The 20,376-nt window shown below is 34.8% G+C and overlaps 2 protein-coding genes across 5 annotated transcripts; both read left to right on the top strand.

Annotated features, from left to right (window-relative positions):
- The first annotated feature begins 732 nt into the window (after positions 1-732).
- On the top strand, positions 733-7,376 carry LOC110673861 (probable prolyl 4-hydroxylase 6). The gene is made up of 8 exons (XM_021837088.2): positions 733-1,221; positions 1,370-1,438; positions 1,536-1,593; positions 1,771-1,875; positions 5,474-5,531; positions 5,627-5,802; positions 5,900-5,960; positions 6,878-7,376. Exons 1-8 carry the CDS (start codon positions 1,115-1,117, stop codon positions 7,180-7,182), a joined length of 939 nt encoding a protein of 312 aa, XP_021692780.2. The 5' UTR covers positions 733-1,114; the 3' UTR covers positions 7,183-7,376.
- A 145-nt stretch (positions 7,377-7,521) lies between these two features.
- On the top strand, positions 7,522-10,245 carry LOC110673859 (transcription factor MYB35). Of its 4 annotated transcripts, XM_058135882.1 has the most exons (5): positions 7,522-8,126; positions 8,453-8,582; positions 9,355-9,500; positions 9,585-9,712; positions 9,906-10,201. In XM_058135882.1, exons 1-5 carry the CDS (start codon positions 7,994-7,996, stop codon positions 9,954-9,956), a joined length of 588 nt encoding a protein of 195 aa, XP_057991865.1. In that variant the 5' UTR covers positions 7,522-7,993; the 3' UTR covers positions 9,957-10,201. The 4 variants fall into 4 exon arrangements, with proteins under 4 accessions (XP_057991865.1, XP_021692778.2, XP_057991864.1 ...); XM_021837086.2 differs by having other exon boundaries at positions 9,585-10,245; XM_058135881.1 differs by having other exon boundaries at positions 9,355-9,712.
- The last annotated feature ends 10,131 nt before the right edge of the window (positions 10,246-20,376 follow it).

The following is a 20,376-nucleotide window of genomic DNA, read 5'->3' as shown; positions in this document are numbered from 1 at the left end:
ATCAAGATGATTATAGGAGATTTGTGTAGCATAATTATAGCAATTATTATTCTTGTCCAAATTAGTTCATATTCTCATGTATAAATAGATGTAATATCTCTGTAAATGTGACACAGAAAAATACACAATCCTTTTCTTCATTACTTGTATTCTTTCTTCTAACATAACTGATGGAAAAACTAGAACATAAATTAATTTCGATCAAACTTGTAAATGCTAACACCCTTTACTGATCTCCAAATGGAAGCAAGAGTATTTTTCATTGGGAGAAAATTGATTTTCCTTGTGGTCAGAAACTTGCCCACTAAACACCAATTGGGATTAGAACCCACAAAGTCAATAGCATCAAATGGATCATCGAAAACTAAACCACCTCCATCATCATCCCACTTCATTTGCTATACTGTAAAAATTTATTAACAAAGAACAAGAGTCGAAAACTTCTATATATAATTTTAGTTTGATTCTTAATAAAAAAAAATCAAAATCAAAGTAAAAACAATAAATAAGTTTTGTTTGATATAATTTTTATCAATTTAATACAGTTTTTTAATTCAATTTGGTATCTCTAAAACCTCTGCACACCCCTCATATGACATGCCCAGGTGAAGACAGAATATCTTTTTATTTTAATATTTTTTGTCAGGCTAAATTGGATCGATGAATTAAATCACCGATTTCCAATCCTATTTAAGTTTTCATGATCTCGATTTTAATTTAATTCAGAGCTATAAACCGTTGATGAGATCTTAATGTAAATTTAATCAAACTCGACTCGATCCAATTTCATACCAGACTGGCCCGGGACTAGTCTCAAGTCCCTTTGAGGAAGCTTCTGCTAACCAAAACAGCAGATGCCCCTCTTCTTTGATTTTGACATTTTACGAATAACAACAGACTGCTACCAAATCCAGTGGGCGCCCATTTACTCTGTCTTTAATCCCCAACAAATTCTCGCAATTCTCTCCGTAGACTTTTAAACCCATGCGAAATTTTGCGTTGATTTCAATTCAATTTCTCCACAATTTTTTTTTTGATTTCTTCTTCTTCCCGGCCAAACACTTCATTCCCTTGCAAAGAAACTACCATACACACTCCCTCTCTCTCTCTCTCGATGAAATCTTGTAAATTCATCGTCCTTTTCTTTTGTTTCCTCGTAATTTTCCCTCGTTTTTCCTTTTCTGCCGTTCAAATCCCCAGATGGGTCGGTGAAAACAGAATGTAAGTCTCCCTTCTCAATTTCTTTCTCTCTCTCTCTCTCTCTCACACACACACACACACTCACACACATATATATATATATTTAAAATTATATGTATTCATAATGTATGGATTTGTTGGGTTTTGATGGCATGGGTCGGTGTTAAAGATTGAAAAAAGGTGTATTTTCTAATGCGTTTGATCCCACTGGAGTAACTCAACTATCTTGGCATCCCAGGTAGCTATCTTTTTAAATATATAAACTGTGTGTCGCTATATGCTAATTAATTTTTATAATTTATTTATTTTGTTATTGTGAATTTTGAACTTATCAGGGCTTTCATTTACAAGGGATTTTTATCAAATGACGAGTGTGATCATCTAATAAATTTGGTCAGTATCAATTTTTTATTGTGTAATTTAATTTGGGTTTTACTTTTGAGTTTGACACTTCTAACTTATACTTATGTTAGAGATTTAAGCGAGTTTATGCATGACTTTGGAGATAATTGTGTCTAGATTATTATTTTGTTAATGTTTTTCACTTTTGTGTTGATTTTGGGTGAGTAGGCTAGGGATAAGCTTGAGAAATCAATGGTGGCTGATAATGAATCTGGGAAGAGTATGGAGAGTGAAGTAAGGACAAGCTCTGGCATGTTTCTTAGCAAAGCTCAGGTATGTGAAAATTGCTTCTTCAGCTTCAATGTGACACAATTACAGTGAAATTGATGAATTGATGGGTGAAAAGTAGCAAAATTCCATGCATTATTTCTAATGATGGTAAATAGTGGTTTTGTTGGCAGTTAATACTGGTCTGAAAGGATTTAAGAATTGAATAAGTTGGTCTTAGTATTGACTGAACAGGGAAGATTATATGTCGTCAAGAAACTCTTCAGTTAAAAACTTCCAACTGTTTGTTATAGATCTTCAATGTTGATCGGCTTTGATGGCAAGCCTGCAACAACCCTTTGCTCAACACAATTTTCTAATGGGATTGGGACAATAACACCTGTTATTGTGTGTGTTTCAACCCTAGTTATTATAGGTGAAAGGTGCACAAAGGTGCAAAGGGGTCTTGGGTCTAGGTGCAAATCTAGGTGCAAGGCGCACAATAGGGATGGCAATTCTGGTTGATGGGTCGTGTTCGTATCGTGTCAACACGCGACACAAATACGATTAAAGTCGACACAAACACGACAAGATTAACAAATCGTGTCAAAAATTTAAATACGAATACAACCTTTTTATTATACGGATTACACGATACGACACAATTAATATTAAATTGTATTAGATGTATTCAATATGACACGACCCATTTAACATGAAATAACCTATTTAATACGGTTTGACACGACTTAACCCATTTAACACATATAAGGGGGTTCATGAATCATAGTGGGTCAAATGGTTTAGTGAGTCACGGGTCAACACGTCAACACATGACACGAATATTAAATCGTCTCATAAACGCGTCAAGGCGAGTTAGCGGGTTAACTCGTGACATGGCACGATTATAACCGTATTATAAATGGGTCGACACGAATTCGATACGAACACGAATAAGCCTAACCCAAACCCTATATTTTCGTATTGTGTTCGTGTCGTGTTCGCGGGTCGTGTCCAAAATTGTCACTCCTAACGCAGACGTGCACCTAAATGACTTGAGGCAAACAAAGAATAATATATCTTTCAAGACGATTGTTTATGTTAATACCAATATACCATAAAATATTTAACACTCAAATGGACAAGTAACAGTATTTTAGCAATCCAAATAAAATAAAACTATACTATGAAATTAAAACAGTCAGTACCACAGCAGGCAGCAGCAGTCCACCCTAGACCAAAAAACTGAGTGCTGATGGGGAGAGAGAGATAGGAGTAGAGAATGAAAGCAGAAGGAAAGGGAAACGATAGAATGGGAAAGAATCAAAGCAAAACCCATCTGGGAGGGGAGAGAGAGAGAGAGAGAGAGAGAGAGAGAGAGAGAGAAAGAGAGAGAGAAGGAGGAAATGAAGAAGGAAAGAACAAGAAAAAAAAAAAAAAGTGGTGTGTCCATCTCTATGGACAGCAGACAGTGAGTGAATTGGGTGTGGTTTGTACTTAGCTTAAAAAAAGGTGACCCCAAAGCATCCCACACTTGTGGCTAGAGAGAGTTGATCTACGTTGCCTTACCCTTGCTTTGCAAAGAGTGTGTTGCTGTTTCAATGGCGCGAACTCATGACCTCCAAATCACAAATGGAGTAACTTTACATTCACACCAAAGCTACCCTCTGGTACTTAGCTTAAAACTGAGAAAAAAAAATAATAATAAACACAAACACACTCAGATGAGCTAAATGTGCCTGAGGTGAACCTGGTGCTAGACATGCCTCTTGATCATTGCTTTCCTTTTTCTCCTGGAGGCACTGAGGCTTGTGCCTGGTGTGCCTTTGACAACATTGGTTTTAATTGAATTTCACTAGGTTGGTCATGCTTACTGTTCTTGATTTGGGCAAATCTTGATGGCTGCAATTACATTGGAAAGAGTCCATTGTCAATAATTTTAGCGTGCTCTCTCCATGTAGAATGCACAATAAATGCAATCTTCATTCTAGTGATGCTCTTCCAGAAATGAAAACTTTGGCTATTTTTGCATGAGATATGGTAAAAACCAAGCTTAACTGTTTCAAGTCCAAATCCAGCAGGGCTGAAGGCTTGCCTTCTCTCTGTAAAATCTGAAGTGATAAGCTGATGCTGTTTGTAGAAGAATGTGTTATTTGTGAAAGTGAATTCTCATCCTGAGACATGCGGTGAAGGGGTCCCCACCTCACCTATCCTTCATTAATGGACTTTTCAGTAGAATCATGCATTTTTTCACTAATTTTTCATCTGGAAATTCTGGCAAACAGTAAGTGATATTTTCATAGATGTTTCTTTTTGATATTTTTTAGAGAAACTTTATTCATTATGTGCAACTTCAAAAAATGAGAAATCTTTGTTCTCAAATATAAATTTCTTGTGCTATTCTTTTGGCTCAAGCAATATGTGAATGATTTGAAGGTTGGCTTGATAGCTTGATTGTATCTGTTTATTAATGGCATCAAAAGAATTCCATTTCTAGCTTAATTTTCAAAATTGTCCAGTAAATGAGCCAAACTTTAACTTTTTAGATTTGGGAATGTGCTTTAAAACAATATAATAAATGTATTTGTTATTAGGCTTGTTTATGAATTTGTTTTATTGTTTATTTAAATTGGGTTAAACATGAAGGATATTTGCCTTGAAAGGAATAAAAAAAAAAAAAAAAATCTTTTTCAACTTCTTACAAAAGTCTACAGGGACATAAGTAAGATTGTAACCTGTACCAACATAATTTTATGATAAATGAACATTGCATTTTTCTGGTTTTATTAATTAGTTATAGTTGGACCAATACAATTAATATGGCTTATAAATGTTTCATTTTTGATATATTCTGATGAATGTTCTAAAATTTTTAATTTTAATAATCAACATTAACATAATGTAATAACTTTAGGAATGATTATAATGAATATTTCTGTCCTTTTTGAATCTCTTACTACAGTAAATTTCCATATAAGCCAAATTCTTAGCCAACATATCCCTCAAGGTATTCAGACAGGTATCTCAAAACTGTTCGAACTTTCCCCTGACCTTGGCTTAGAAGTTCATGAACTCTTACTTCGCTAGACTTAACCAGCTAATGTGTTTGGACACAATAAGCTTTTAGCAAGCCAAATATTGAATAAGCCAAAGTGTGGCCCAGCTTGTCTTGCTCACAGTACTACTACTGATGAATGGCCTTTTGTAGCTTAGTTTACCTTTTCCAAGTAGCTGCTAATGATTACCTCAATAATTTAGAAAGTAAAGGGCCCAGCTGCAACTTTATTATGATTCCTTCTTATCTATGTCCAATTATAAAAGGCTGTTTATTCGCTGAGTTGTCTGCATCTCTGTGAAGAGAAGAAAAACCATATACCCAAGCCAAGAGCCTGTATTATACTTCTAAGACCCTCTTGGTTGGGTATCAAACTTGTTTATGAAATATCAAGTTCATATAACTCATAAGGCTTTTCTTCACCACAAGAGCACCATAAAAAAAAAAAAAGAAAATACTTTGTCATTTTCCATGCTGTGTTTATTTCTCTTTATGTTTAAGGTGGAGTGGAACATTGTGTGATGACTGTGTATATAAATGCAATAAATCTATTATGTTCTGAAATATTCATTGATAAATGTTCTGTTTTCCCCCTCAAATATTTTGAAGGATAAAATTGTTGCTGATATTGAGGCTAGGATTGCTGCATGGACTTTCCTTCCGGAGGGTAATTTTTAAAATGCTTTTTGCCGTTTGTGACTTAATGATGCATGTGCTAAAAAGTTTTTGTTTCATCTTTCTTGAACCTAATTTTGTGATCAGAAAATGGAGAATCCATCCAAATACTGCACTATGAGCATGGTCAGAAGTACGAACCCCATTTTGATTATTTTCATGACAAGGCTAATCAAGAGCTGGGTGGCCACCGGGTTGCAACTGTTCTGATGTATTTGTCAAATGTTGAGAGGGGTGGGGAAACAGTGTTCCCAAACTCAGAGGTACTCAATTAATAGATACTGTTATTCCTGATGTGTTTTGGTACTTTATCTTTTTTGTTCTGTCTCAAACTAACTGCATGTTGCATGTCTTCTTCAGGGAAAAATGTCTCAGCCAAAGGATGATAGCATATCTGACTGTGCTAAAAATGGCTATGCAGGTATTGTTTTCCAGATGTAGTCTCACAACTCTACATATATTATAATGTTTAACACCATATATTCAGACCTGTTGCAATATTTTCTTGTTGGAAGATCAAGACTCGCATGAACATATCATATGAATCAGATGTATCATGTATGAATCGGATCTGGTTCAATATTGGATTTTTTATAATTTCAGGCTGTTCTCTCTCTCTCTCTCTCTCTCTCTCTCCCTTCACCACCTTCTACCCCCCTCCCCGTCCCCCTGGTACAGCAATTTGTGTTCTCTTCTTTATATGGCTTTTAGCACGTATATTTTTTAAAGATGGAAACAGGTTGCCTTGTACCCATCTTTTTTTTTTTTGTGCTGTGGATTTTTATTTAGTATAGATCATTTGATCTGAAGACCTAAAATGACATGGATGGAAGTAATATCAAAAGGTCTATAATTTTTGAATTGATGTGAAATTGGTCTCAAATAGAGTTAGACGAAAAATGATCGATAAAGCCAACCCAAACTAATTTGGGATTAAGGTTTAATTGTTGGTGTTGTTGTTGTTATTGTTATAGATTGTTTGATTTGACAATCTTGGACTGTCTGATCTGAAGTTTTCTGTTGTGCTTTTTCCTCAACTTTTGCCTTCTTCTTTTGGAACTTGGTTCTGTATTATTTGTGGTGTCTCCTGTTTTTGTCCTGACTTCACACGTAGTATTATTTTGCAAGTTATTCCCTGAAAATAAAATTGTTTCAAACCTTGTTATCAAAATCCACCAGTTATCTAATCTGAGAACTTGGTGGACAAGTGAGATGCTTTTGCAAAGCCTTCTATGGAATCAACTGTCTTGCTGAATTTTCATTTTGTCATCCAACAACTGTTAGATTTTAATCCCCATTGTATAGATGCCTGATAACATCTACTCTATGTGCTTGCAGTGAAAGCCTATAAGGGTGATGCTTTGCTGTTCTTCAGTCTTCATCCTAATGCAACTACTGACCCAGACAGCTTGCATGGCAGCTGCCCAGTTATTGAGGGTGAGAAGTGGTCAGCAACCAAATGGATCCATGTCAGGTCCTTTGAGAAATCTCTCAAGCAATCAAGAAATGGCGATTGTGTTGATGAGAATGAGAACTGCCCTTTATGGGCAAAGGCGGGCGAGTGTGAGAAGAACCCTCTCTATATGGTGGGTGACAGTGCTGATGGCTATTGTAGGAAAAGCTGCAATGTGTGCACATCATAGGATGTTCTCTTCTCATTTTTCACTTACTAGTTCTTTGCAGGGTGACGATTCATACACTAAAGCTGTAGATAACTGGTTGTGCTGCCGTGGCACAATTATTAAACATCTTTATAAAAACTTTGTTAGCAATCAGTGGTAATGTCAAAGTTAATTGTCAATATTTAAGTTATATCTACCTATTCTTCTAATTTTAACTTGGTTTTATTCTATTTCATTTTTGTCATCATTAGTTACGCATTGCTACTTTTTGAAATTCATGTAAGGATAACTTTGTGGTTGCAAAATTGCTTCAGATTCAGCGGGAACCTTGTGCAAGGAGTCTGCATATTTGGTGAATTCCACAAGTTCTTCAAAATTATAACCCAAGTGGAAACCTATTTTGAACCTAGGTCATTCAAGGTCAAAAAATAAGCAGACCTCTCTGGTAGTAATAACAGGCGCATGCAGATGATGTGAGATTCTCATTCGTTTGCACTGGCGGAGCAAATAATAGAAAAATTAACAATATTAGCTCAATAAACTCAATCACTTAAAATGAACCTGTATAAACTGTTGATGAAGCCAAGCATGCATGATATTGGGGTGAAAGCTCACGTCAAAATAACGTTTTCTTTGAGAAGATGAAAATAATCATGCAATTGCTGTTAATTTGGATGCAATTTCATGCTTTTCATGCCTCTCCATCACTAGTTAAACGTTTGCTTCAATCTTTTTCTAGTTCTTCTTAATTACACTGTGTACTTGCAAGAAAAAAGATTGGAAATTGCATCACCATTGCATACTTCCTCTTTTACTTTTACCATTTTCGCCAATGGGGAGACCTCCTTGCTGCGATAAATCCAATGTGAAAAGAGGTCTCTGGACTGCAGAGGAAGATGCAAAGATACTTGCCCATGTATCCAACCATGGGATTGGCAACTGGACAATGGTGCCTAAGAAAGCAGGTTTTTGCTTAATTGTTTTTTCCCTTTTTCCTCGGAAATTTCAGAACTTATTATATGTTAGAGATATAAAACTATTTTTGAATCCCTCCCCTTCAAACTTGAGCTTATAGGTTTAATAATTTAGAGTCAACTCTTGTTTTGATGAGTTTCTTAGAGCAAAAGGTACAGAGTTCGTATCTTGACAACTTCAGTTATTAATTAAATATTTTAACATAAAGCAAAGTGATTTTGCGCTTGCTCAGTGGCAAGCACGTTAAGTTTTAGATTGAGTGGTTTCTTAACACTATATGATAGAGTAACTTTTGTGCTTGAGTTTTTGAATGCAGGGCTCAATAGATGTGGGAAGAGCTGTAGGCTGAGATGGACTAATTACTTGAGGCCCGACCTCAAGCATGACAACTTCGCCCCTCAAGAAGAAGAGCTTATTATTAATCTTCACAAGGCTATAGGCAGCAGGTTGGTTTCTTGCAGTTCCCATTTTTGTTTCCTTCCATTTCAATTGTCTCTTTTTTATTTTTTTTTCATTATCTGTTTTAGATGTCCCTGTGAGCAAATAGGAACTCATTCAAAATCTTCCTGCAGCTTTTTGATCTTCACCCATCATCAATGTTTGCCAATCACGAAACTGCTTAGCTTTTGATCTTCTATTCTTCCAAGGACTTGCCTTGCCAAGTTCTTTCTTTTTAATTAGGAATAATATAGAAACCCCTAAAACTTTAAAGCAAAAGCTTGTTAAGTTTATTTTGAGTCACCCTTGAATTTTTATTTTTAAATCTATTTAAGGACAATTTGTGTGAAGTGGGAAATATTTTACCGACACAAAAAGGGAAAAAAATTGGATTATATATTATGAGGAAAGATTTGAAAGGCAAAACAGTACTTGTGACTTAATCATCTGTATCAAATTATCAATTGCTGGTGAATCTAAACAGATCAATTTTATAAAAGCAGAGTTCCTTTCAGTAATAATTTTTTAAACGTCTCATAGGCATTAACAGGAAAGCATCTGCTTAACCATATCATGATGCAAGCTTAGATAGATATTCCTCTTCTCTTCATGTGGACAAGTTCTTGGACTTGTGCTAAAATTTCCCGTGAAATCCTAACCAAACCAACTACCAACTGCACATTTGCAGCTGTCCAACTACCCATTTGATGTTTTCTGTTACTAATGCACAAATTTAATGAAACTCTCCAACCCAATAAAACTCCATTGTCTTTGATACAGGTGGTCTTTAATAGCAAGGGAGCTTCCAGGAAGAACAGACAACGATGTCAAGAACTATTGGAACACTAAGCTTAGGAAGAAGCTTTCCAAGATGGGAATTGATCCTGTAACTCATAAACCCTTCTCTCAGATGCTTTCTGATTATGGTAACATTAATTGGATATCAAATACTGGAAACCAAATTGCTTCTTTCAATAAAAACTTGAACTCAAATCTCTTTTCCAAACCAGAATCCTCTCCTGTCTTAACTGGATCTTCAAGTTCCAATAATGTAACCCTGAAGCCTCCCATTGAACAAGTTCAAGAAAATTCATTTGCTAGTAACAGCTGTTCATGGGAACTTCTGCCCCAGTTTCAGGTAACTAACCATGAGATTATGCAACAACATTTGTTTAATGAGGTTAGCTCTTCTTGTTCGTCTTCTTCTTCCACTACTGTTACACAATTAAACTCGCCACGATCCTATACCTGCCAACAATCTCAACCTCCAATAAAACCCTCTTCTTCTTGTTTGTGGAGTGAGTTTCTCATCAGTGACAGTGATCCTCTAGGGTACTCTGACTTTCAACAGCAGCAACAAGAGCAAGACTCTCATGGGGTAATGTCATCAATCTCGACACAGAATGATATATTCCAAGGCAAGTTCACTAGTGGGAATGAGGATTTTGGATTATATGATCAAAGGGGAATAAATGGAAATCAAACAAACAACTATACTGATGCATCTTCATCTTCTGCAAGTTCATTTGTGGATGGTATCTTGGATAAGGACAGAGAAATGCGATCACAATTTCCCGAACTTTTATATCCTTCTTTTGAGTACTGAGAATTTTAACCACAGAAATAAGTACTGATTTAGGAGATTTAATGAAAGATTAATTTTGACTTGCAGACATGTATGATTATGAATTTGGTGAGAAAATTTATAATGACACGGATTGTGAAAGAAATGGAGAGAGATATACATGGAATTATGAGTTTTCCACTAACAGAAAGGAATTACAATATCCTAAAACTACTCTAATACCAGAAAAATAAAGGATGGGAAATTAAGAAACATCCTAAAATCAACTGATTAGATCTGTTAACACCTAAATATAGCAATGACAAGATGGAAGATGTGTGGCCTATCATAATTTTAATACCGTTGTCTATATATATATATATATATTCTATGTTATCATTATCCACCCATTGATTGACTAATTACCTACTAATCTTATGGAGTCTTCAAAATTGTCTACCTATACATATACCTTCTTTTCCATCAGATGCAACATTTGTTTTTGCTATTCTTTTATAGGACTAAATGTGATGAATGTGGTTGAGAATTAACCAAATTCTGTCACCCAACCAGCAAAACAATTTTTGGCTCCCAAACAGAAAAACGTTTTGATACTTTAAAGGATAAGCAAATCAAGGAGGGGGAAACCAACCAGGAAGGAGAAAAAGTATTGGTGGAAGAAAGATCGCGCCATGACTAGTACATTGCAGAGATCATCAGTTTCTTTCCGGCGGCAGGGCTCCTCCGGCCGTGTCTGGGACAACCTTCACATTGATCGGAAAGCTAGCGGAGCGCTTAGCGGACCACTTATACGAATGTCCACTGATAAAAGCCAAGAGTTGCATCTCAAAAACATTGAAAAAGGTCGAGAAGAAGCCTTCCTAGGAAAGGAAGACGAGGATATTAGTAATTCCAGTTCCTCCACATCTCCAATGGCACCTTCTAAACCAGAAAATAAGAATCAAAGGTGCAATGTCTTGTCATTATTTAGGAGTTGCATGGGATCTCCTACACCCTAGTTTTTCTTTTTTCTTTCCTTTTCCTCCTCTATCATCGTCCGTGTAAAATCATCAGCATACTTTCTTTTTTTTTGCCTCTTTTGAGTTCAGCCGCTTTGTATTAATTTGGAAGCATTGTAATTAGCTGAACAAGCTGTCATTGTATGCCACTGACCTGGGGATTCTATTACCATACTACAAAATTTATATGGACATTCAATACAAACAATATTCATCAGTTCCTCCATTTTATTCTTATTTTCTTGATTATATAGTTTATTAGCAAACATATTGAAGGGTGTGTGTGTGTGTATGTATCGAGAAACAGAAACTTTCAGGAGATACACAAAGATTCTTCCTATGCATTATTTGCAGAAAATCATCTATTAAATGTGCATACACATAGCACCTTATTGTTGAATGAGTGGTCATATTTACTGCGGAAACAGAAAATTGCATTGCAATTTTTTTTAGCCTGTGATTGAGTGTGGTGGATGAATGATTCAATTCGTTGCTAAGAACACGTTAAAGCATATGGAAGTCAACACAAATCCCACACATGGCCGATAATACTAATGGTCCCTCAATTTTAAAAGTTATTATGCCCCATCCCCCTTTTTTTTTTTTAAAAAAATTATATATGTTATAATAGTGTTCTAAAATTAGGGATATAAATAAGTGGGTCTGTCCCTTAACATTTTTTTTTTAAATAATTATGATAGTAAATTCATAGGTGATTAATTGATGGTATTTTTTTTTATAATGTAAAGTAGGTTCTTAATTGATGAAGTATAACTAGTCTAATATGGGAATAATTATATTGTAAAAGTTTTTTAATTTAAAGTATGTTTATCAGCGAGTATGGATGGTGGCTCTTAAAACGCCGAGGTGGTAGTTTATTTTTATGAATATTATTAAAATATTGCTTAAATATGTATATTATTAAAATTAGTTGCTTCAACTTGGTGTAGTATGAACCTTATTTATTAAATTTATCTTGTTTATTTAAAATTATTTTTTTTCAATAAAAAACTTCATTAAAAGCCTAAAAAGGCCAAAGTGATGAGACAAAGGCTACTTAAGCCATTGGGTTGCATAAAAAGGAATCATCACCAACAGATTTCCTTGCTAGGGAATGAGCAATAGGATTCCGGATCTTTTAATAAAATGAAAGGAGATTGAATTAAGAGTCCTACTTAAAAACAAAATGTCACTTACAATCTCACTAATGCTTTGAGGGATAGAAGAACCATTTGTGCTAGCAAGATAGCTTCCCGTTAGCAAGATAGCTTCTCGCTAGCAAGATAGCTTCTCGACATGCCATGCATTCTAAAACAAGAGGGTCAATGATTCCTTGAATTTTCTTGCAACTCCAACTGGCTAGCCTGCCGAATTCGTCTCTAGCAATGGTGGCAATAGTCTCATAATTCCTCTAATTGCAAGAAGCCGCATCAAAATTAATTTTAACCATGCCCATAGGAAGGGGAGTCCATACATGATTATGAATATTAGATACAATCCATTGAGAAGAAGGTTTGGATCTCCATTGAAAACACGTCTGTTCCTGTTCTTCCAAATTTGCCATAGAAGAAAAACAACCAACTGAATAAGCTTCTTTTTCTGAGGGTGAGAACCAATGCCTAAGCAAATTTCCTACCAGCAATCAATCATAGAACTACTACTAAGATTGGATGATTGCAATATGAGGGGCGAGTTCTAGCACACGTCCACTGCCCTTGGACATGAAAAGAACAAATGTTTTAAGGATTCTTTATCCCCACAAGCTGTACAGATATTCAGAATATCAAGAAAACTCCTATTAAGGGGATCATTAGCTGGAAGTTTTTCTTTGAGAAAATGCCACAAGAATACTACTAACTTAGGTGGGAGTTAGAGCTTCCAGATTTGTTTCCAAAATAACACATTGTTATCTATAGAATTTGGACCTGGACCTATAAGGGAGGCAGTTGCTTGAGCTATTTTGGACAAAGCCAAGTGATATCCAGATTTTACTGAATATTTTCTATCTCTAGAAAAGTGCCAGATGATTCTGTCTTCCCTGTTAATCATAGAGATAGGGATTGAGAGGATGTTATCAATCTCTTCCTCATGAAAGATTGAACGTAGAGCTTGAGTATTCCATTGGAATTGATCCAGTCAATCAATTGAACAACCCAATTAAAATTCAGATTTGCATTATCTTTGACTCTTGGGAGATTAGGAAAGGACTTTGGGATCTAACTATCCTCCTTACATAAGATTGAGGAGCCATTATTTATCTGCCATCTAGTCCCTTGAAGAAGAATATCTCTACCCCACAGAAGACTCTACCAACCCCAAGAAGCATTCCCTCCAGTTGAAGCTTTCAAAAAGGAAGAATAAGGGAATTATTTCCCTTTAAGAACCCTAGCCAGGAGAGAATTGGGTTCATTTAAGATCCTCCATCCTTGTTTTGCTAGGAGTGCTTGGTTAAAGCTATTAAGGTCCCTGAAACCCAACCCTCCAAATTGTTTACCCATACACATATTCTGCCAAGAGACCCAATGTTGCTTCTTTTCCTCCTTTCTTTGACCCCACTAGAAGTTGGACACCATTCTATTAATCTCTTGGCACAGAGAGAGAGGAAGCTTGAAACAAGCTATAACATAGACTGGAATTGCTGAAATAATAGCTTTAATTAAAGTTTCTTTTCCACCTTGTGACAACAATGGTTCTTTCCATCTTGCCAATTTGCTTTTGACTTTTTCTTTGATGGTTGAAAAGGTTTGAGCTTTAGATTTGGAAACAATAGAAGGAAGACCTAGGAATTTATCTAATCCACCCACATTCTGAACATGCAACACTTGAGAAATGGCCATTCTAACCCCATGAGAAGTGTTTTTACTGGAAAACAAAGAAGATTTATCATAATTGATTGTTTGCCCATTTGCTTGAGTGCAATTATTAAGGATGGCCAAAATTTGGTATGCTTCCCTAGTGGTAGCCTTAGAGAAAATCATTAAATCATCAGCAAATGAAAGGTGGGTGATTGGCGAAGCATGTCTTGCTATTGAAATCCGTTACAAATTGGAAGAAGTAAACAAATGAGATAACCCTTCAACACATATCAGAAAAAGGTGAGGGGATAAGGGATCACCCTGCTTAAGACCCCTTGAAGGATGAACGCACCCCACTCTATGGCCATTTAATTGCAAAGTGTATATAACTGTGGTAATACACTTTAAAACATAAGAAATCCATTGCTCATGAAAGCCAAATTTCTGCATAATATGAGTCAAATAAGACCATTCAACACATTCATATGCTTGCTAATGTCTAATTTGAGAGACATCCCATGTTTTCTACCTTTAGTTATTATTTTAAGATGATGCATCACCTCATGACAAATTAAAATATTATCAGAAATCAATCTCCTTTAGTAAACACATTTTGTTCATTGCTAATGATAGAAGGCATGATTGGTTGTAACCTGAAGGTTAGCATTTTGGAAATAATGTTATAAAAGACTGAGCAAAGACCAATAAGTCTCAAGTCTTTCATAGATTTTACCTCAACCACCTTAGGTATGAGGGAGATAAGAATGTGATTGACATCCCTTAGCATTTCCTCATATTAAAAGAAATGTTGAATTGATCTGCATATGTTATGTCACACCTTACCCTTCCGTAAAACTTGACACGATCCCATAATATACCTAATGAATTACTGCATTCCGTCTACCGATAATGCATTAAATATACTATAAGGGATTTTAAACGAATTCAAATCTTTTTTTTTTAAGTTAACTTTGTAATACAAAGGTTTAAGAAAATGCTATGAAAATTAATCAAGGAAAAATAAGCATTTTTTTAAAAGAAAATTTTGCAAAAAACTGGCGTGGTGTCGACTGAAGATTCAATTATTCAAAATTTAAACTTGTGAAAAAACCTATAGTAATAAATATATTGATCATAAACTTTCATCAAATAAATAAATCATCAAACCAACATTTCATAAAATACATTTTTTCATTCACAACCAAAAGAATAAAATATTACAAAATTATATTATTTTAAAGTCACAAAAAATATATATTACAATGCTTTTGTACAACTGCTCAAATATTCTTACATATATATAGCCATAATTTACATCAAAATATAATTTACAAGGCTCTACCTAGAATATACCCATGTGTCAACTCAATTCAACTTCTAGTATGCTCACTCAACTATTTTCTCTTTTTCTTTACCTGCGACAGCATAAAAATAGTTATCGCTGAGTAACAATACTCAGTGGTGTACAACTATAAATTTTAAAACTCGATATAAAAGACAATTTATCAAACCATACCAAAGGATTTGAGATATTCAAATTTCCATGAATCATGAAACCAATATACATTTTCCAATCATCAACCAATCATTTGTTTTCAACAACATATTTATCAAAACATTCACAAATCATTAGTGTTGCTATCAATCACATAATTTAGGACATGACATAAAATTTTACGATCAACGCCTCGTTGTATACCACGACAAAACTATCTCACCCCAATAGCAATTACTACTGGGGGACAAAGGCTAACTAGCAATATGAGTACTCATCCGATCTCAACCTCAACTACCAAGCCAGAGAGGAAATTCATATAATCAATCTCAACCCCATTAACCATAATTAATGAGGGACAATCAAAGTTGCCATGCCAACTGTGGTTTCAAAACAAATTTAAAACAAATTTCATTCAAATAATCACATTTTAAATCAAATAATCACATTTCAAATCATCACAAATCCATATATAGGGTTGACAACACATCAATTTCTCAAAACACTTCTAAAATGCATTTAATCCGACCAATAAAAATATTAGCCAAACATCCGCCTTTTCAACACAATAGTAAATTCACTTCAAGATTCAAATATTCTCAAAACAATATAAATAATTCTTAAATGCAAAAGAAAATCATATTTGACTTATATAAAGTCCATTCATTTCATTTGCTAATTTTAAAACAGAAGAAAATCAAAGTTGTGCACAAACCTTAACTTAAACTTCTTTCTTGGGCTTAATTCTCCCCTTCACTTCAAAGTATCCTTTTCCATTGAAATATACAATTTCAAATGTCTCAATATTGATTCTAATGTCCCCAATACCAAATCAAATAAATCTTTAGTACAATTCCTAAACTAACTACATGTTCCAACTTTTCCAGATTCAGGGTAGCATTTGAACGTGACTGTAAAATTCAATTCCAACCTAGCTACAACCATAATCTAATAATTTGATCTTTATGAAAGTTGTTCCTCTATGTCTTAGCTTTAATTTCCATTTTGAATCACTCAATTTGGAGGTCTAGATCATCAGTTGTGGTCAAATTATTAGGTACTGCTCCTGGTTGTCTTACCCTATGCTCAGAATTTGAGCCAGATCTCTAAAATAAAGTTTTAGGCCTTTGTCTTAAGTTTTTAAATCATTTTGTATTACCTCAATTGGAGATGTACAAAGAAAGTTATGCTCTATTTACTACCCAGAGGTCACAGGGCAAAATTGCTGAGTTGCTCTCAGTTTTGAAGTTCTGACTTACCCTAACATTTTAACCACTTTGCCCTTATATCTGGGTCTAGGTCAAAACATGAAAGTTGTAGTTCTATGTCTTATGTGTAATTTGGCTTTGGAATCACCTAATTTTCATTTATGTAACTTCAGTTATGGTCATTTTGCCAAAACTATTCAGGCGGTAATTTGTCAGGTTTCCAGGTTAGTTCCAAAATCAGGGCAGAATTCTTGATTTACTTTGTCTAGCTAATTTGGATATGTTACAACCATAATTTGGCATTATAGTCTCTATATGAATTGTTCTCCTATGTCTCAAGATTACACAAGTTAAAGATTCACTCAATTTGGAGTTTTGTAGGGTGAGTTATTGTCAATTAATTTTGTACTGTTCATTTAATTAATTTTCCAGGTTTCAAGTTTGTATTGCCAAATTCTAGCCCTAATTGAGGTACCTTCTGGCCATTTTCTAATCAAGTATTCTACATAAAGTTTTAGCATTTTGTATTAGGTTTCATTTTCAGTTAGTTTCACCTCAATTGAAGTTATGTAGCTCAAGTTATGAGCTAATAACCTTACTGGACTCAAGCTATCCAGATTCAGCATTTATGGCACATTATCTATTTCATTAATTCCTTCACCAATTGATCATTGTAACTCACTAAATACATCTCAAATAGTCATAATAGAACCTTAAGAGCATTAAACAAGCTTCATACTATAAAAACCTTAATTTCATAAGAAACCCTATGTCACACCCCAAGCCCCTCTAGTGAGCCTTCAACTCAAATCGGTGGAGTTAATCCCGATTCGAACCCATATCACCTCACTATGGGTGGCCTTCGAATTTAATGGATTCAACCCTTATCACTTCACCAATTGGAATTAAATAGGATTTGAACCCTTATCACTTGTGACACCCTAACTTTCATCTTCTAACTCAACCAATTCAAGTTCCTAAATCATGCTACTACCTCATTCAAGCTTACAAATCCCATTAATCATATCAAATCTTATAAACCCTAACTTCTACCATCATGACCAAATTTCCTTTCTTCCATAGCAACCACAATTTGATCAATTTTATAGCAATTTTTCACAAATAAACTTGGAAATCCTTAAATTCATAACAAAGTAAACATAATTCTTTACTTACCTCACTTAGCCAATTTTCCTATCTTCATAATCCTTCAATTTCCTTTGATTTTCTTGCTCACTTTCTTCAAATCAAGAACTAAATGAAGGTTTTCTTGTGATTTTATATAGAATTAGTGGAGGAATTATAGGGTTTGGGGGCTTGAAGGAAGCAAAAATGGAGGTTTGGGTGAGGGGATGGGGACGGCAAAGAGAGAGAGGAAGATGAAGATGAATTTTGTTTTATTTTTTTTTTGTTTCCTTTTGTCTTATATATATAATTATCCCAATTTAATTTTAATTATTATTATTTTTATAATCTTAGTAATTCCTTCTATGTCCCTTCTAAATTTTCGTACACCTATCACTTAATTAAATCCTATTTTAATATATTAATCTCACTCATTTTTATTGATATTTAGGTCAAAAGTCAACTTTTTAAGTGAATTGACTAATGCCCTTCATCGAGTTATAGTCCATCTTTTTTCAATAATACCATTTAAGTCCATAACCGATGGTCACTTAGGTTTTTATCTTGCTTATTCCAATTAATTTTTATCTCATTTTTAGTCTTTGAATAATACTATTCACAGACCAAAATTAGTACTATTCAAAGCTTGGAAATTTTCGAGATGTTACATATCATCACCACTAGTATTCCAATATTTATGAAAAAGTAGACCAGTAATATCATCAATACTAGAGGATTTGTTAGGATGGATGGAAAACACTGCTCATTGAATTTCCTCCCTGGTGAAAGGTTTAACGAGTTAGTTGTTCATCTCTGGAGTTACTCGGGTAGTGAACTCATCAGTCACCTGAAGAAGACTGTTATTATTTGGATTGGATCAGGCATAAATACCCTAAAAATAATAAATTGCAATTGCTTTAATGTCTTTAAAATTATTTCTCCAAATGCCAAATTTATCTTGAAGAGCAGTTATAGTATATCTCTTTCTTCTTTGGACAACTTTTGCATGAAAGAAAGCTATGTTCTTGTCACCTGCTCTAAGCTAATCTTGCCTAGCCTTTTGGGCCCAAAACATTTCTTACTTCTTAAGTTCTTCAATTAAATCCTTTTCAAGCTGGCGTACTATCTTACCATTCCACACTGACATATTTTTCTTTACTCCATCTAATTGAGCTTGTAAGGCTTGAATACAAATGTTGGAGTTATATGTGTGTCTTCTGTTCCACTCCCAAAGAGCTTTCTTACATATTTCTAGCTTGGAATAAAATTGAGACAAATCACTAGCTTGATGGTTACCTTCCCAAACTGAAGAAATTAAGTCAGATACATTTTGGGGCAAAGACCATCTAGCATCAAAGAAGAAATTCTTCTTCGAGTTAGGAGCAGGATGCTGTAATTGAAGAAGGAGAGTCCTGTGGTTTGATCCTTTATCCTCCAAATGGGAAACAATAGAGTTAGGAAAAGATTAATCCATGAAATGCTAGCAAGGGCTCTATCTATTCTTTCATGTACATAAGCATGCCCATTCCTCCTATTGTTCCAAGTCATAGCAAGACCATTAAATCCCAAGTCCATAATTCCCATCCTATTAACAAAATTCTGGAACACCTTAGTTTTAGAACAAGTATTACTATTACTGCCCCTTTTTTCATGAGGAGATAAGATGGCATTGAAATCACCAATTAATAAATAAGCATCCAGAAAATGAGAGCTGTAGTCTAGGAGACAAGCAAATTGATCTTTCATAATATCTTCCTCACAACTAATGTACAAAAACAAAAGATCCTAATTCATAGGAAGATTGGGAATTTTGACTTTTACATGGATGAAGAAAACATCGGACAAAATAATTTTCACATCAGCAATGTCATCCCAAGCCAAACATAAACCACCCGAAGTTCCACATGGTTTTACTGTAACTAAGTTGTGAAGGTTATATTTCCTCATTTACTTCTTAACAAAAACCTCTTTATTCTTTGTCTCCATTAAGAAAACTAAATTAGGGGAGTGGAATTTACAAATTCCTTTAAGGGTATGGATTATCAGGGGGTTCCCCACACCCTAATAATTCCAACTTAATAGCCTCATTGATCAAATTGGGGCCATTTTAAGCTGGCTACCTCCACATGTTCATAATTTGGTTCATTAACACACATCTTCTTTGATTCCCCATCTTCCATCTCCTCTTGTCTCACCCTCTTCTCAGAACCTAGAACACTTGTAAGCTCAGTCCCATCTTCCTCCTTTTCTGCTGAAGCCTGAATTTCCTCAATTCTCACCATTGAATTCTTGGTTATAGCAAGCCTTTTCCATTTTGATGTTCCCTTTGTAGTGGCTTCGGGTGGCACAACAATTCAAGGAGATGAAGGATATGCAGTAACTGATGAAAGAAGGGGCTCAGCTATAATTTTGGGTTAGGTTTTTGCAACTGGTTTAAACAGCTTGATGATAAGCTGGATTTTAGTATCAAGAGATGTTAACTTCTTTAGCTTAATGTTAGGCTCCGAAATTGTAAGTTTGCTTAGTAGGTTGGATTTAGAAGGAGGTCCAGATGGGCTTAAAGTAGATGGATCAGTTTGCATTGGATAGGAGCTCA

This window comes from Hevea brasiliensis, chromosome 15 (assembly GCF_030052815.1).
Source record: "Hevea brasiliensis isolate MT/VB/25A 57/8 chromosome 15, ASM3005281v1, whole genome shotgun sequence".
Lineage (NCBI taxonomy): Eukaryota > Viridiplantae > Streptophyta > Magnoliopsida > Malpighiales > Euphorbiaceae > Hevea > Hevea brasiliensis.
Note: the sequence above shows the minus strand (reverse complement) of the source record. Positions and strands in the feature narration are given on the sequence as shown.

Coding starts and splice junctions, on each gene's coding strand:
- LOC110673861 (XM_021837088.2), top strand. CDS start 1,115: ATGAAATCTTGTAAATTCATCGTCCTTTTCTTTTGTTTCCTCGTAATT. Junction 1,876..5,473: donor TGTTTCTTAGCAAAGCTCAG/GTATGTGAAAAT, acceptor AATATTTTGAAG/GATAAAATTGTTGCTGATAT. Junction 5,961..6,877: donor TGCTAAAAATGGCTATGCAG/GTATTGTTTTCC, acceptor ATGTGCTTGCAG/TGAAAGCCTATAAGGGTGAT.
- LOC110673859 (XM_021837085.2), top strand. CDS start 7,994: ATGGGGAGACCTCCTTGCTGCGATAAATCCAATGTGAAAAGAGGTCTC. Junction 8,127..8,452: donor AATGGTGCCTAAGAAAGCAG/GTTTTTGCTTAA, acceptor TTTTGAATGCAG/GGCTCAATAGATGTGGGAAG. Junction 8,583..9,354: donor CACAAGGCTATAGGCAGCAG/GTTGGTTTCTTG, acceptor TCTTTGATACAG/GTGGTCTTTAATAGCAAGGG.